Source organism: Nuphar pumila, chromosome 1 (assembly GCF_984573655.1).
Source record: "Nuphar pumila chromosome 1, dmNupPumi1.hap1.1, whole genome shotgun sequence".
NCBI lineage: Eukaryota > Viridiplantae > Streptophyta > Magnoliopsida > Nymphaeales > Nymphaeaceae > Nuphar > Nuphar pumila.
In genome coordinates, this window is record NC_143249.1 from 26,918,421 (window position 1) to 26,936,628 (window position 18,208).

The window sequence follows — 18,208 nt, forward strand, 5'->3', positions numbered from 1 at the left end:
GTACAATACAACAAGGCGCCTACAAGTTGGATCTTTTCTCACTCTTTACAGGTTATTGGTCAATTTTGGATATGTTTAATTGAAGTAGACATGCCTAAAATCCTTCTTGCCAAACCTCTGCAATAACAAACAGAAAAAGGACAAGTCTCACTGTCATTGGCGTGCTCTTACTTGAAGAGGTTTCTCCCCACACGCTGCTTTTATGTAGATGACCCCTGTTCTCAACTTTTTTGTTGCTTCTTGTATCTAGTGACACTGAGAGGTTATCATGGAAAGATAAGCCTTCTGACTGGTCTATCCATGTATCTTTCATTTAGTTCTGTTTTCCTAACAAGGGGAGGCCCCCAGCATTTCCTATCCAAAAAAAGCATGCCTCTTGAGATAGGAAAATATGTGTAACACACAATACACCTGAAATTGAAGAATTTGTGCTGAAATATTGGGATCTGTTTCCAATGAATTGATGAATAAAACATGAACTTGGGCATCTCTACAAGGACAGTTAAATCAGCCTTCCTACATGGAATTATTGAACAACTTGTCAATCAAGAGACCTTGTCAAAGCAGACAATGGAGTTGTACCCTAATACCGCGCCTTACATTGAATGTCAGTTATAGCTTCATTTGCAAATATTGAAAGAACCATTGGTACTGACAATCAGGGTCCAACACACCCTCACCCCAACCCCTTCCTCTCTCCATGTCACCCCCCCCCCCCCCCCCCCCCCCAAAAAAAAAAAAAAGAACAGATTTTTCCAAGTTTGATGGCAAGATACAACAAATTAGACATACAAGGCAGGACAGCTCTTCACCTATCAAAGAACATTAAAAGATCAAAAGTTTTCTTGCTAACAACTTTCTGCCTTGATGAAGTTTCATCACAATGGTTTAACTAGCATCACAAGGTGCAAACAAACCTCAAATGGAAGGAGATAATTGATGAAATGTGCACATGTTTCAGACCAACTAAAATGATGCCTGCACTTTTGCAAAAGGGTATTTTGCAAGCTTACCAAGAAAAGCTAATTGCATAACTGGTTTGCACCGGAAGTTGTTGATTGAAAGTAGTGTGCATGGCTTGCACCGTGAGATAGACATGGAGGTAATGATGTTTTAATCAACATGGCTAAAAGAAAAAATGGTGTTAGCTCATTGTCAAGATGCAAAATTTGAAGAGTGTGCATTATGGAGATCAAACATTGAGGTGTTCTAAATACAAGAACAAAAGTGAGCGACTGTAAGTACCAATATGTATTAGGTAACCGACAACATTTGATGATGAATCCACATCAACAATTATCAGACAAGTGTCTTGGCTGGAATGAAAGAACACAGATACAAGGGTACAACTACAACAACAACAACAACTACGCCTTCATCCCAAAACAATTGGGGTCGGCGATATGAACAACACAGATACAAGGGTATTTGCCATAAAAAAACTGTGATGAAAGAGTTTGGTCACAAGCATCAAAGTTGACAACAATAAGATTTTCCTCGAGAGTGATCATGATCTTGGGAAGTTCCATTTGATTTACATTTCTTGAGGAGAATGAGCATTTGAGGGGAGGAAGATGTTAATACCAATGCCAGATTGCTATCTTATTTAATTTTCTCATCGTTACTAGTTTTTTCTTTTGTTGTTAGTTTATTTTAGGACATTATACTAGGTAGGAATATACATTAACTTTAATTGGTAAAGGGCGTTGTTAGTTTGTGTAAACCTATTAGTTGGATAAGGATTGAATTTACGGAAGTCAGGAAACTTCAATTCACAGTCCAAAGCAATATAGAGAGCCCGTTCCCTTGCATTGAAAGGGAAGAGAAGTCTTTCTTCCAAAAACTGTGTTAACTCACCATTGGACCTCCTCCCCAACTTAAAATATGGGATCCTCTTGACGGTATAATCCTAGACAGGTTAAGAAGAAAAGATCTTGTCTCAAGTAGACTCACATACACAGCAAATAAACCATCGAACTTATTTCAAAGACGAAATTCATATAATATAAACTCCTCGCAACCACATCATCCAAATGCTGTCGTTTCTCCAAAAATTCTCATACTGAAATTCAAAAAGAAGGAATCTCTATGATAGAAGTGTTAGCCAAAACCCCAAATCCTGTAGAATTCTTTATTGGAAATCAAGAAAGAAAAAGCAAAAGGAAACCAACATATTAGACATTTCATAGCATTTTCTTCAACAAAACCTCCCTCTCCCTCAGAGTGCTTTCAGCATCTCCTCCGCGCTACTGAACAAGAACGCACCACCCTCCTCCAAATTCAAGACCTTCACGACGCCATCCTCCGCCAGGAGAGCGTACCGCCTCGACCGCACCCCCAACCCAACCGGCTTGTCGCTGAGATCCAGGGTAACCCCAAGAGCCCTGGTGAACTCCCCGTTCCCGTCCGAGAGGAACAGTATGTCATCTCCCGCCTTCAGATCGACCTTCCACGCCTTCATCACGAAGGCGTCATTGACGGAGACACAGGCGATGGTGTCCACTCCTTTCGCCTTCAGCTCCCCCGATTTCGCGATGAAGCCCGGGACGTGCTTCTGCGAGCAGGTGGGCGTGAACGCGCCGGGGACGGCGAAGAGGACCGCCTTCTTCCCCTTGGTCACTTCGGACACCGTCACCGTCTGCAGCTCGCCGTCTCCGTCGAAGTAGGACAGTGTGGACTCCGGCAGCTTCTCGCCAACGGAGATGGTGGCGGAGACGGTGAAGGAGGAGGTGGAATGGGCTCTACCGGTAGAGCGTAGTGGCCTCGGAGCAGTGTGGGTGAGGCGGAGGGTGGTGGGGAATTTGGGGGAGCGCATGAGATGGGACCGAGGGGTTTGGGAGAGAGGGGAGGAAGAAGAGGGCAGTTTGGGGATTATGAGTTTGTTGGTGCATGAGAGAGCTGCAGCGGTGGCCATGGAGAGAGAGAGATGGGGGATTGGTGTGAGTGAAGGAAGGCACCCCCATACAAAGGAGCGTGGAGTATAAATAATTATGGCTGTCAACGGGTCGGGTATGTACCAAGTACTCGACCTGACCCAAACGCAAATTTTCAGGTATCGGCGTAAAAAAGCGCCGACCCGAACCTGACCGAGGCAATATACGGGTTTTGGGTGTTTATATATATTTTAAGTAAAAGTAAACTTTAAAAATAATAAGATGTAGGTTTGGGATTTTACTTTAAAAATAAATACTTTATGAAATTTATATAAAATAAGTGTGAGAAAACTTTATTTAAAACTCTCAAACCTCCAAACCTTGCAAATATCTTAGTTACTTTGCATAAGAAATTCTTAAATTGGCATAAAAATTTTGCAAATTTTTTTTTATAATCAAACCGACAAATTGCGCAAATACTTGAGTTACTTTACATAAAAAATGTAATAATGTTGCATAAAAAATCTGCAAAATTTATTTCAAACTCGAACCTCAAAACTACGTGAATACCAGAGTTACTTCATATAAAAGATATAATAATTTCACATAAAAAATCTAATGTTTTTTTAACTCGAACTGATAAACCTATTTAATACTTGAGTTGCATCGCATAAAATATTTATGAAATTCACATAAAATAAGTATGAACGGACTTTCTTTTAAACTCGAACCTCTAAACATCGCAAATACCCGAGTCACTTCGTATAAAAAATGTAATAACACCGCATAAAAAAACTATGAAATTTCTTTTAAATTTAAACCTCTAAGCTATGAACAATGACCAATATTTGCGAGAATGAGTAAGTCCGCAAAAAATATTTGCAAACAATAATGAGGAAGTATGCAAAAAATTTGTGATCAATGATCAATATTTGCGATTTTCCTCCTTAACATACTAATTTCCTACATTTTGTGCATGATCTTGTTACAGAACATTAAAGTTATAATGAAGTTAAACATACAAACCTGAGAACATCCAGAATTTAAAAAATATCATAAAATCTGTCAAATTTACATTTAAAACATCATCTAAAATTTAAATAACATCCATACATTCACTCTTTACTTTATCTCAATATTTTCATCTGAAAATATTATCAATTTTGCCCCACAATTCTTTATTATCCTCCTCATCAATCATCAATTTTTTTCTTTTTTTTTACGTTTAGAATTTTGTTGTTCCCTTTTGTGTGAAGGTTACTATCGGAGCTTCGATTTACACTAGCGAAGCTTTCGTTTGCAATGTCTTTCCCACCACCTAAGTGTGTTCTTTTAGCAATGCCAAAACCCTACCTTTAACGATGTTTCTACAATTGTGGTTTTTCGTAGCTTTACAACGTTTGATATCACTGTTAAAGATAACGTTCTAGACGGTTTCGTCAGAGTCCCATTGAGTAGCAAGGTCTCTAAGACTCCTAATGTAGATCAAGATAAGGGAAATGCTCTCACTGAAGATCACGATAAAGTAGTTGAGATAAGAGTTTAGAAATCGTCCAATGCTCAGTCAGTTTTATCTAAATCAAAAACTTATGAGAAGGTTGTTAACACCTTGACCACGTTTAGAACACCATATCCTCAAACTACTCTGGCTATTTTGGACTCTCAATATAACACATATAAAGACATGAACAGAGAACCTCTATTTGCGAGTTTAGAATAAAGAGATTTTATAGTGGATGTAGGTGTTTACCAAACCATGTTAAATCGGTTGTGCTTTTGTGAAAGTTTATTGTGGTGTGTTTGAGATTATCGTGTGAGTGCTTGTTTCTTTCATGGTATCAGAGCCATAAACGTCTGCATTTATGGCAAGCTCAACCTCATTCACCAACAATACTCAACAACCTTAAAATCAGTCTGAAGTTTGAGTTAATCTCAATATGGTTTTACCTCAATCGAATTTGTAATACGGGTTTCATCATTTTTTAACTACCAAATTAACGACTAATAGTTTTTTGTCATGGGAATCACAATTTCTTTCCATCTTGAAATCATGTGATCTTATTGGTCTTGTTGATAGATCCAAGCATTTCCATTGAAATTCAAAAAGAACTCTGAAGAAATCAATCCAGATTTCATATTATGGCATCATCAAGACCAACTTTTACTTAGTTGGATTTTATCATCGTTATCTGAGTCTGTTCACACTCATGTTGTGGGCCTTTCCACATCTTACGAAGTGTGGAATTCTTTGAAACTCGCTTATGCCGCCCAATCTCAAGCCAGAATTATGCAATTGAAAATTTGATTGTTTGAGTTAAAGAAAGGCTCTGAAAGCATTGAGGAATACATACAAGATGCGAAAAGAATCTTATATCAACTGGTTGTTGCGACCAAACTAGTTTCTAAAGATGATTTGATGGCTCATATTCTTCGTAGCCTACCGTCTGAATTCAATTTGTTTTGTATGGCCATTACTACTCGTATTGAACCTATCACACTTAATGAACTTCATGGATTGTTGTTAATTCATGAAGTTCATTTAAGTGAAAATAAGTCGGTCTCTGATGTGACCATGCCCACGGTTAATCTTACTACTCGCTAAAACCAAAATTCAAATTGGCGGGATGGTTATAAATGAAAGAATAATGTAAATCGTGGCAGTTATAGAGGGCGAAATAAAGGATATTCAAATCAAACTCAAAGTGAACAAAACTATGGAGGTAATGTGAATCAATTAAACAAAGTTATTTGTCAAGCGTGTGACAAACCAGATTACACGACAAGGAAGTGCTTCCAATATGTTTTGCTCTATCAGTCAAACTCTTTGCTAGCCTATCATGTTGCCCCTATGATGTACGGTGATGATTCTTTGTATCTTGATTTTGGCACGACTCATCATGTTACCAATGATCTCAATGATATGTCTTTTCACTCTAAATATCAAGAAAATGACACTCTTAAAGTCAACAATGGCTCAGGTTTGCAAATTCATAATATGAGTATGATTCATTTTTCTCAAGCTCATTTTATTCTCAGAGATGTTTTACATGTTCCTCGTATTACGAAGAATTTGATATCAGTTAATAAGTTGGCCAGAGATAATAACTTATTTGTTGAGTTTCATCCTGATTATTGTTATATTAAGGACAAGGCTTCGAGAAAACTTTCAGGCAACAGAAAGAGTGATAGAGGCCTCTATCAGTTTTTCCTCCCAGCATGACGACATAAAGAAACAATGGTGGGTGAAAGCACTATATTTGATCAATAGCATCAATGCCTTGGTCATCTGTCATCTAAGATTGTTCAACATGTGCTTTGTCATTTTCATTTACCTTTTCAAAAACATTTTGAGAATAAAGTCTGTGAGGCAAGTCAAATCGGCAAGAGTCATAAGTTGTCTTTTGTTTCTTTCTCTCATCGAGTGGCAAAACCTTTAGATTTAATTTTTTCAGATGTTTGGGGACTAACTTCTATTGCTTCACTTAATAATGAACGATATTATGTCGGTTTCATTTATGCATATTCTCATTACTGTTGGGTATGCATGCTTTATCAAAAATCACAAGTATTTGATGTTTTCAAGCAATTCATGGTGCATGCTGAGAATATTTGTAATGGTAAGATTAAGTTTCTTCATACTGATTGGGGCAGTGAATATCGTAATGTTTTTACCTATTTATATGGTTGCGAGATTGGTCACCGAATTTCTTATCCCCACACTCATAAACAAAACGACAACGTTGAACGTAAACACGAACACATTGTCGATGTTGGACTTACACTTATGGCTCACTCTGGCGTTCCCTTAAAATTTTGGACTTATGCTTTTCAAACTGCGATTTATCTCATCAATTGTCTCTCGTCATCCACCATTGCCCATAAAAATCTAGATTTTTTTTTAGTCCCTGCAGATTATAAATTTTTGCGTATTTTTTGTTGTGCTTGTTTTTCCTGTCTCTGCCCTTATCGTCGTCATAAACTTGATGCTCGCTCTATGTTGTGGACTTTCTTGGGATGTAGTTCCCATCATAAGAGCTATGTCTATCTCAACATGACCACCTTCAAACTATTTATTTATCGGCATATTGTCTTTTATGAATCCCGATTTCTTTTCTCCCAACTTGGTCATTTCTCTCCAGCTCCTTCCACAGCTTCTCTCCCTTCTTTGTGTGTTCCTATTGCCATATCCCATCTCCGCCTGCTCATATTCATCCTCCTTCCCCTTCTTCTCTCTCCTCTCCCATACCGGTTTCGATCGACCCTCCATCCTCTCCTTCCTCTACCAATGCTCACCCCACTTCTTCTTATCCCGATATCGTGCCTTCGGGATCTGTATCTTCTTCTCTAGAACCAGTATGTACTCATCTCATGATTACTCAAACCATGGATGACACTCGTAAACCCAAAATTTTCCTCTCCTCCAAACACTCTCTTCTTGTTGCTCTTTTCTCTGAGCTAACCTAGGATGTGGAACCGACTTCTTTCACCATAGCCAATCAAGATCCCCAGTGGTGGCAAGCTATGTACTTAGAGTTTAATGCCGAAATCCATAATGGCACTTGGATTCTTGTTCCTCCTGCTAATCATCATATTATTGGGTGTAAATGAATTTATAAAATTAAACGGCGGTCAGATGGTGGCCTTGGACGCTTTAAAGCTTGACTTGTCGCAAAAGGATTCAGTCAACAAGAAAGTGTGAATTATTTTAAAACTTTCAGCCTAGTGGTTAAACCCACCACTATTTGCATTATCCTTGCTCTCGCCACTGGTCACAATTGGGCGATCCGACAACTCGATGTTCAAAATGTCTTTCTCTACGGTGTTCTCAATGAAGAAGTCTACATGGCGCAATCTCTTGATTTTCAAGACCCCCGGTTTCCTCACTATGTGTGCAAGTTGCAACGTGCCTTAATATGGTCTTAAACAAGCTCCATGTGCATGGTAACATCGACTTAGTTCTTTTCTTTTGAACATGAGTTTTGTTGGTTCTCAGATGGATATTTCTCTCTTTATTTTTTAGAGCTCTTTTGTCATTACGTTTGTGTTAATTTATATAGACGATATTATCATGGCCAACAACTCTCCTAACATTTGGTTTCTCATATATGATATGGGCCATGAGTTTGCTCTCAAGGATTTGGGTTCACTCATTTTCTTCTCGGCATAAAGGTTCTCTCTCTCCACTGGGTTGCTTTTATGTCAGCGCAAGTATATTTTAGATCTTCTCAGTCGGACCAACAAGCTTGGTGCCAAACCCATCGCTTCACCTGTGGCGACTAGTCTTTCATTATCTGCTTTCGATGGCACCACTTTTAAAGACCCCACACTCTATCACAGCATTGTGGGAGCCTTGCAATATATTTCCTTGACTCAGTGGGATGTTTCTTTTGCCATGAACACAGTTTGTCAGTAATGCATTGCCCCAATATTGATCATTAGCAAGTTGTCAAGCATATTCTATGCTATCCACAGTTTCTTATGGCTTGCTTATGACCTGTTCCATTAATTTTGAACTATCAGTGTACACACATGCAGACTGATCCGACTGTCTAGATGATCGCAAATCTACAAGCATATATGTTGTGTTCATTGGCCCTAATTTGATATCCTGGAGCCCTAAGAAGCAATATATTGTCTCTTGATCGAGCATCGAAGCTGAGTATCATGCTCTTTCTAATTTGGCCACTGAAGCTACTTGGGTTGGATACCTTTTTCATGAACTGAGTTTCATTGGTCCTCCTCTTATCATCTGGTGTGACAACATCGGTGCCACGTACCTCGCCTCTCATCCGTTGTTTCACTCTTGCTCGAAACACATCGAAATTGATGTTCATTTTATTCATAATAAAGTCGCTAAGAAGGAGTTACAAGTTTGATATTTATACACTCATGATCAACTTGCAAATTTGTTCACTAAACCTTTATCATCTCAGTGATTCTCGTTCTTGTGGTTCAAACTCAATGTGCATGAGGGCCCATTGTGTTTGTGGGGGGCTGTTAAAGATAACATTTCGAACGGTTCCATCAGAGTCCCATTGAGCCGCAAGGTATCTAAGACTCCTAATGCAGATCAAGATAAGGCAAATGCTCACACTAAAGATCACGATAAAGCAGTTAAGATAAGAGTTCAGAAATCGTCCAATGCTTAGTCGATCTTATCTAAATCAAAAGCTTATGATAAGGCTGTTAACATATTGACCACGTTTAGAACACCATATCCTCAAACTACTCTGGCTATTTTGGACTCTCAATGTAACACATATAAATACATGAACAGAGAACCTCTATTCGTGAGTTTAGAATAGAGAGATTCTATCGTGGATGTAGATGTTTACTGAACCATGTTAAATCGGTTGTGCTCTTGTGAAAGTTTATTGTGGTGTGTTTGAGATTATCGTGTGAGTGTTTATTTTTTTCACTTGTTGGCTGCATTGTTTTAGTTTATGTTGCCTTTTTTACTTTAGTCGCTGCCTTTTTCACTTCAACTACCTTTACCGACTCAAATTCCTTAACTTGCTTGTAGTAAGTGATCATTTGTTTTCTGTTGTTCGTGATATCAGCCTAACAAAAGGGTTTATGTTCATTATAAAAACAACAATCAATCTTCTGATGCTCATCACAAATAAGAACATTTAAACACGTACCTAGGTGAAATTCTTCCATGCTCTCTGCTCCAAGAGTGACATGTATGCAATCACAAAAAGACTACAGTTTTTCCTTTAATTAATCCAAGTCATCAACATGTAAAAAAATTAATTAAATTAACAAACATATAAGCAAAATACTTACTCGTTATTTTGTCGAGAGATATCATCTGCAAGTGTGACCATCCAATCGATGAAAGAGTTGTAGCTCATATATTCTGTAAAAAAATGGCCTTGCAACAAAATATTGAACTTGTTAAACCTATTGAGTATGAGAAAATAATCTTATTATTGTTAACTAGGTAATGATAACTTACTATGTTGATGATGTTATCATCTGCGCAAGTTGTAGTGCGAAGTAAATTGTACATCATAAAGTTTTTCGCCTTCAGGTCCATTTATCAAAGAACCCAATGATTGTTGTACCAGTTGGCGGAAAATAAGCACTGCAAAATAAATTGTGATTAAAAAGCAACTTTAGGTACCAAGAATTTAAGTTTGTTACTTACGCAACAATATTATAAATAGATACCTTGTCAGCTTCAAACCAATTATAAGACAAGGATTTATCATTCAATCGTGGCACAATAAACTAAAGAATAAACACACGATTTAATGTGATAGGCAAAAGGTTTAATGATGTTGAGCATTGCCATGAATTTCTGAAGGATTATGTAATCATGAACAACTATAAAACAAAATTAAAAAAGAGTTGCAACAACAGAGTAACTACAGTATGCACACAAAAGAACCTTCAGACTAAGATTGATTGCACCTAAAGAATCCATTGCACAAAGGTGGAGGGAGTAATGTTCTTTCAAGTGAAGAAATATTAATGTATGCATTGATGGGTTTATTAAAGGATGCTTTTCAGTTCTTCTGCTAGATGACACCTTCTTGCGTAAAAGAAAAAAATCATGAAAGGTAAGAAAGATGCACAAAAGGTGCATGCGCAAGTAGTGCATTGCCTCGAACGTTGATATGAAGCCCGCGACCGAGATTTTGGTTACGTTGTTAATCTCGCAAGTCAAGAGTGCAGTTATAGAGAGTGGCAGGTTAGCGGAATTCTGTGCAAACATGCAATCATGTACATTTTGTACAAAGACAGCCAATCAAATGAATACTGCAACAAGAGGTACACTGTTGATTCGTATCGCGTTGCATATAATAGCTATCCATTCATGCCGATGGCGGATAATGTGCCACATGTCGCTCCTCCGAACCCTATTCCCCTCTTACCACCAAATGTGGATCCTAAACGAGGGCAACTTAAGAAGAGATAGATAACAAATAAGGATGTTGTGCCATACAAGTGCAATATTTGTGGTGTTCCTAATCGATTTGAGAAACTACATGTTATCCACATGTACAACATTACTATCATTTATTATTTGGGCCAATTACATGTTTAGTTCATCAATATCATTCATTGCTTAGAACATATTGATGTTTGGCAACACACTGTCTTCGATAGATTATTCTACATCCCTTTCAACTGCTTCTTGTTGCACTATGCGAACCACTAAATAAACATTGTTACTAAATAACATCTCTTCTACATCATCATAAAAAAATATCTACCTATCCTAGTTCATCACCTATAGACAGTGAATATGTATATTGGAGGCTCATTAACTCTTCACTTGTCCTGTTTTTTGAGACAACTTAGTCACTAATTCATTAAAGCTAATGTTTTTGGAAACTACTAAAGATCTTCAACTAGGATCATCAACGGCATGGTAGTACAGTTTAGCAGATACTGAAGTCATTTTAACTACCTACACCAAACACATGGAATATACAACATCTATTGAGAATAGAATATATACAAGAACCACTCTGCAAAACCAACTACTCATATTAACACCTTATGCACGGTCAACTCAAGCCTCATTACATATACAAAAAAAAAATCATATAATAATGGACAAGCATCTTCAAAGAAGCAAAAATATTATATTTTTATGCGATAAAACATATTCAAAGCAAACACACATCTTCAAAAGAAACATTATCGCATAGGAGATTTTGGGATCCACAGGTTGGGTACCACAAAGAACTCACATTTCGATCTAATAAGAGAAGTCGATTGAAAAAATGTCGCAGCCTCGACACAATCACCAGAAAAATCATCGGAGATAAGAAAAACCCAAAATTTGTGTGGAGGGATTTTGGGGACCACGAAGAACCCTAAATTTTGTTCTTAACAAAAACAAAATTTTTGAGTTGTTGGTACTGTGTCGAAAATAAACCTAAGCAAAAATAACCCTGATCCTGACCTGGTACTAGCATCTTAATTGCAGAAAAAATATGCATGTTTTAAAATCTAAAAGATATTTTACAGTTTTTTTTATGCGATGTTATTTAGTCTTTTATGTGGAATAACTAAGGTATTTGCGTGGAGTTTGAATCGATTTAAATTGAATCATTTTTTGGCCAATTTGGTTTGAAAAGGACATTCATGACGATTAGCTTAGATTATGATAGCATTGTCATAATCTTAATCTTGAATCCTTATGAATTTTAGTTATTTTGAGAAAGTTTATCTCTTTACTTGAGAAAACAAGAGAAAAGCATGGCATACAAGAGACATTTCAAAACAACCAAGCAAGGGACATAAAAACCACACATGTACTGAAAAGGAAATAAAGAGAATAGAGGAAGGAAAACACTAGATTTATTATATTATGGTTGGCCCAATGTTGTCAAAATCGTATCGGCTATCGAATTGGGCCTAGGTGCATGGATGAAGGAGGAACAAAAATCTATTAGGGTTGCAAATGGGTTGGATTTAAGAAGAAAATTTGCTAAATTTAAGTACGATCAGCACCTCCTAATCACTTTCTAATTTGCTTAAGATTCAAAATCACATGGGGTCTCATGTGATTTTGAATCTTAAGTAAATTAGAAAGTGACTCTCGTTCGCAAAGCTTAACTTTTTATGTTTGGCTGGTTATACAAATCAATATTCAATGAGAAAGTAAATCAGAATGATCCAACCGAACGTGCCCTTAGCTGTCCCGAAACCCATTACCCGTATGCATCAAAACCGTGGAAAAGAAAGAGCTTTCTAGTAAACTCTGAAACTTCAAGACACTGCAAATCTTCCACTTAGCTTGTTCAAAATAGGTGGGTGCCAATAAAATATTAAAATAATATTAAAACATATTAAAAAAACTTAAACCCTTTTTAAAAATAAGTCAGTCAGCCTGCTCATTTCATATCGATTTTTTTTTGCCGATACGTTACGAAATTCAGGCCGATTAGCAAACATAATGACGACACTGCATTTGGGGGCCCACAGACTAAGAACGGGTGTGTGCGTAGGGATGGCAGTGGACCGGGGGAAAGCGGGCCCCTGCCCCGCCTCGCCCCGTTTGGACCGGGGATGAAGGGTATGAAACGGGGATGGAGGCGGGGATGAAGGTTAAAATCCATCCCCGTCCAGGGATGGAGGCGGGGATGGACGTGCACTTTTCCCCGCCCCGCCCCGATCCCCGCCCCAATCACTTTTCCCCGCAATATCCCAGTTTGAACCGGGGATAGAGGACATGAAACGGGGGTGGAGGATAAAATCCATCCCCGCCGGGGATGGAGGCAGCAGTGGAGGATAAAATCTTGAGGCGGGGTGGGGGTGGAGACCTTGTCCCCCGCCCTGCCCCACTCCATCCCTATGTGTGCGGCCAGATGAAGCCTCACAGTTTTTTTTGTTTTTTAAAATCCAGTTGCACCTGAACCGCGCTCTTTGGCCGTGAAAAGATCAGGTGCAATATGGTTGCACAAATATTTGTTCATTAAGAAACCAGACTTGGACCAGATTTTTGAGTATGATATTGAGTCCAGACTTGAATCAAATTGGGTCTATTATATGAGAAACCATGCCCATACCCGATAAAAACTACATAAACTAGACCCATACCATATCCGGTAAAGTAATATTTTTTTATCATTTTTACATCGAAAATTTGTGGGTCTTAATTGGAACTTGAGTTGGGTCAAGGTCTGATATAAAATTTCACAAACTATACCCAGGTCCATGTATTAATCGGACCTTCAGGTCCAAACCTGGGTCTTAATCGGATCTTCTTATTTGTCACTATACCCAAACCCTATAGAGTTTGGTCCAGGTTGGGTCCCGGTAATTTGCAAATGTATCACCGATAGCCGTGCCCACATCGACTCGGCTAGTGCTTTCACCTATATTCTCTAGTTCGTGCATTCATTGATCGTCACCCAACACTCCCTGAAAAACAAGTATACAAGCAATGTTTTGACAACATTTTTCAAACTGATATGTTGGGTATATATACAAAGTTTTTTTTTTAAAGTTTTATGTGGAACTGCATTTATTAAATGTGTGATATGAAATCAGTGAGTGGGTATCATGTGCCTTCTCTGATCAAGCAAAACTTATCAAATTTATTTGATGTCATGCCCTACCACATCGTCCCTAGTCTACACATCAGCATGGAATCTTCAACTTCAAGGCTGCATTTGAAAAATGCCCACCTACATTTTTTGAAGTGGTTTACTTTTAATATCCACAATATAAATTTTAAAGCGTGAACGGGTGATGCACCTCTTGCGCCTGTTACATCATCCCTCTGTAACAAATATCGCGAGATTTATAAAAATCTCGCGATAATATCACGAGAAATTGCTTGAAAGTTTAAAATGGTGATTTCTTGGGAGATTTTTTAAACTGTGACAAATATCATGATATTTACGGTCTTAACAGATATTTATTGTGAGATTTTTATTTAAAAATATGTTTTATTCATATTTTTTTATAAAAATTATTTTTTATATTTTTAATTTATTTTTTATTGATAAGATTTTCCCAAAAAATGCAAGATTTATGAAAATTTTCAAAATCTCACGAGCTGTTGCCGTTTTTTAACTTTTGTCACTATACATCATCCTTCACGACCCACATTGCACTTGTTATTCACCGAATGCCACTCGTTTCCAAATTTTATATGCTGACACATCCTTCACTCCTCATACCGACACCAGATGTGCGCAGAGATGATGTAGCTTCTATTATGAATCCAGATTAAACTGTTGTCTTGGTTGAAGACGTGTACGCATAGGGGTGTCAATGGGTCGGGTATGGTTCTGATTCAGGTGAAATCAGACTTGAACCCGGTTTTTGGGTATGGCATCGGGTTCGGATTCGGCTCTAATCGAGTTAACTATAAGAAAAACCATACCCAGACCTGATAATAACTAGGTGAACCAGACTCAGACTATACCCAGTAAAATAATATTTTTTTATCATTTTTATATTGAAAAAATTCGGGTCTTAATCGAAACTCGGGTTGGGCCCGGGTCTGATATACAATTTCACAAACTATACCTGGGTCCATGTATTAATTTGATATTCAGGTCTGGACTCAGGACTTAATGGCGTCTTATTATTTATCTCCATACAAGGAAGCCTATAGGGTTTGGTTCGGGTCGGGTCTAGGTAAACCCAACCCATTGGCAAAACACCTATGTACTCACATCAAAATGCCAAAAAAAGGATATCATTTCAATATCTTTTTGTTCTAAATAAAAATGGGATATGGACTCATCTTACTTGTCACTTGAAACGGGGTGATCCATTGAAGCAGATCCAGTGATCGGGGCAAAGACAAATTACTCAAGTCACACAAAACACAGGAAATCATTGGGTGTACATGCTTCATGGTTAGTAGATTTTTGAAACATTAACTAATTAGTTGACTATTTATTTGTAAGATATTTGTGTTTCTTTGTCACGTTTTATTGAATGCATTTTAAGATTGAAACTTAAGCTTACTCACACTGCATTATTCATTGTATGTATTTTCTTTGATATTTATATCAAAATAAAGCTAAATTTTGAAATATAAAAACATGTTATTATGAAAATCTATAGTTTTTAAATCATTTTTTTTATTACTGAAAGCATGTTTAGTTTGAATTAAAGCTCTTAATCATAAATATGACGCTCAATCATAAATATAACACTCAGACTTTATTGTCATTTCTTATATTTTTTTGCTAATATAGTTTATTATTTTTCTTTTTTTACTGTGTATTTGTGCCCAACATTAAATTCTTGGCTCTGCCATGTGTTTGAACCTAATTGCAACAGATTGAAACCGTATCCATAGCTCATTTCTGAGCTTGTAGTTACTGTTAATAAAGACTGAACATGGGAGCTGCGACTTTTCACATGAAACACCAGCCCTTATTCAATGAAGTTTTTTAAGAAACATCTAGCTATGCAAACTCACTTTCAAAAATCCAATTTATAAAAACCATTTTTTTCGAGCTATGCAAATTCCCTGTTGTCCACATCTCAAGAAATTCATATTTTCAATAATACATATCTCGACATTATAGCATGTTTGCAGCTTAAATCCAGGAGATTTCAAAATACGCTGCTGCTTTACAAAACTCACAAGTGGCCTACATTACTGTGGATTCCAACCGATACTTTGGGAAGCATCATACCAGCCTTCTCACCTCTCCAAAGATTGATTTGACCGCTCTTATTTGCAGATCTGAGTTGAATTCATTTAAAAAAAAACACATTTATATATGATAAATATTGACTATTAATGAAGGTGACATAGATGGTTTAGGAAGAAACTTGTTTTGAATAATGTGATTATGACAAATAATTAGTTTTTTTAAAGATATTAAAAATTCAACAGTCCATAATATACAAAAAAATCCATAACTCAAAAGATCATAATTTTACATCAAAAAATGTGATCCTTAGCAAACAAATCATGTTGAACACATTATGTGGCTAGATTTAGTCGATACAACTTGCACCTATTTGTAACTCATTAGCTCTTTACCTTCATTAGAGGCAAATATTTTCTCATAGGTAAATATTGGTTACTAACTGAGATAAGGAATTAATGTGTAGAAATTACTTTTCTCTTAAAAACATTAATTTTTATAGTTCAAATGTTAGGGATATAATTTGTTTAGTAAAAAACTTGTTTTGAATAATTTGATTATGATAAGTAATTATTTTTTTAAAGAGTTTTAAAAATCGATGGCCCACAATGTGATAAAATTTTATAACTTGAAATATCATATTTTTATGTTAAAAAAATATGATCCAAGGCCTATAGTTTATTTGTTGTCAAAGTTCAGTTTTTACTAATAACAAAAAGCTAAAGTTCACCAACCGAGAATCTGCTTATCTTAGCCAGTGAAGGCCACCTTGTGTTGGGACGTTGCAGGTTCAAAACCCAATGGTATAGTTGTATAACTGGTAGGGGTCTGCCTAACCTCAGCTTGCCTTTAAAAATAAATAAATAAAGTGCTGCGTATGGATACTTTTGCAGTTTTGCATCACATGGCATCTATCGCATGGGAAAAGAAATTAGCAAATATATATGCAATTTTTTTTAATGGCAAGTAGTGTCCCAAAAAAAAAGTTTTAAGGCAGCTGTTTATATGATTTGTGTTTTGTTGATCGTCTCAATTGAACAGATAAATTGCTAAAAATTATCTCATTTGCAAATGAGACTTCATGAGATTCAAGTTCTCATGGGATTTAGAAAGTAGAAAGTGAATCTCATTTGAAGGGTACCCTACAAGCAACCAAACTTACCCTTAGTTTCTTATTTGCGTGAGAATCCAAATCACATATTTGATTATTTGTGGGAATGAGATTCATTCTCTCATTTCATGAGATTTCAAATCACATTTTGAAAGCAACCAAACATATCCTAATTTTCTTCATCAAATTATTGGATTATTACTCTCTCTCTAATATGCAATGCATTCACTATCTATATCCTTTATGTCTAATCATTTAAAACCCATTACTAGGGTTGGCGTAGTTGGGGTGGATCCTTGGCTACTAGACAGGCAGTCAAGGTTTGGAAGAAGAGGTCTTAGCTTGAGAGTTAGCACGACTGTAAGTATGGCAGGCTGAACCAGCGCGATTAAGTCTTGACTAATGTGATTTGTTCGGGTTATAAATAAATAAATAAAAAATCAGCATTGCACTAGTAAAGTTAAGCAAATGCATACAAGCCGTTCTATATAGTTATATTTCATATAAATCCATTATTAAAGCTTGATTTAAAATTTTAAAGCCCTAAGTGTCCGATAAGCGTGTCTGTGTGTCCTGTCTTCATCTGCATCATGTGACACGTACCAAACTATCTTGCACAAAGATACTTCTGGCATATTCCTGTAAAGATTTTTGTTGGAGCCTGAATCACATAAATTAAAATATATATATATTTTTAAGGTCCCACCGTTCATTCTGGCAAGTGGCGTCTAAACACCTAAAAAGAGAGAAAGCATCTGATGCCTTTTTTTATTTCAAATTTATGCATTACAAACAAACCGATATTTTCAAATATCGTGATTTTTTTGCCATGGTTTTATTGTTTATTCGGTCAGATAAGCGAGCAGAGGTTGGAACCAAAAGCGAGTCTTTTCTTTGGGAGGGCCACTTTAGGCTGCCAAAGTTAGGTCAAGGTCATTTTAGTCATTTTTTAGGTCGGCAAACCCACAAGGGGCAGCCCATGGGAATGTCACTTCCTACGGATATTCAAAAACTAGAGGCGCAGCATTTTCAACGACGGAGATCGCCCGATTTCCTGCCTTAGTATTAGATCTGACTGACACGTGTAGACCTCGACATGGAAATCCCCGTTGGTCTACCCTACAAATAAGACGCCT

At 37.0% G+C, this 18,208-nt stretch overlaps 1 protein-coding gene across 1 annotated transcript; it reads right to left on the reverse strand.

Annotated features, from left to right (window-relative positions):
• Positions 1-2,063: 2,063 nt before the first annotated feature.
• On the reverse strand, positions 2,064-2,959 carry LOC149848471 (peroxiredoxin-2E-2, chloroplastic-like). The gene has a single exon (XM_089995630.1). The coding sequence runs from the start codon at positions 2,912-2,914 to the stop codon at positions 2,219-2,221; it is 696 nt and encodes a 231-aa protein (XP_089851756.1). The 5' UTR covers positions 2,915-2,959; the 3' UTR covers positions 2,064-2,218.
• Positions 2,960-18,208: the final 15,249 nt, after the last annotated feature.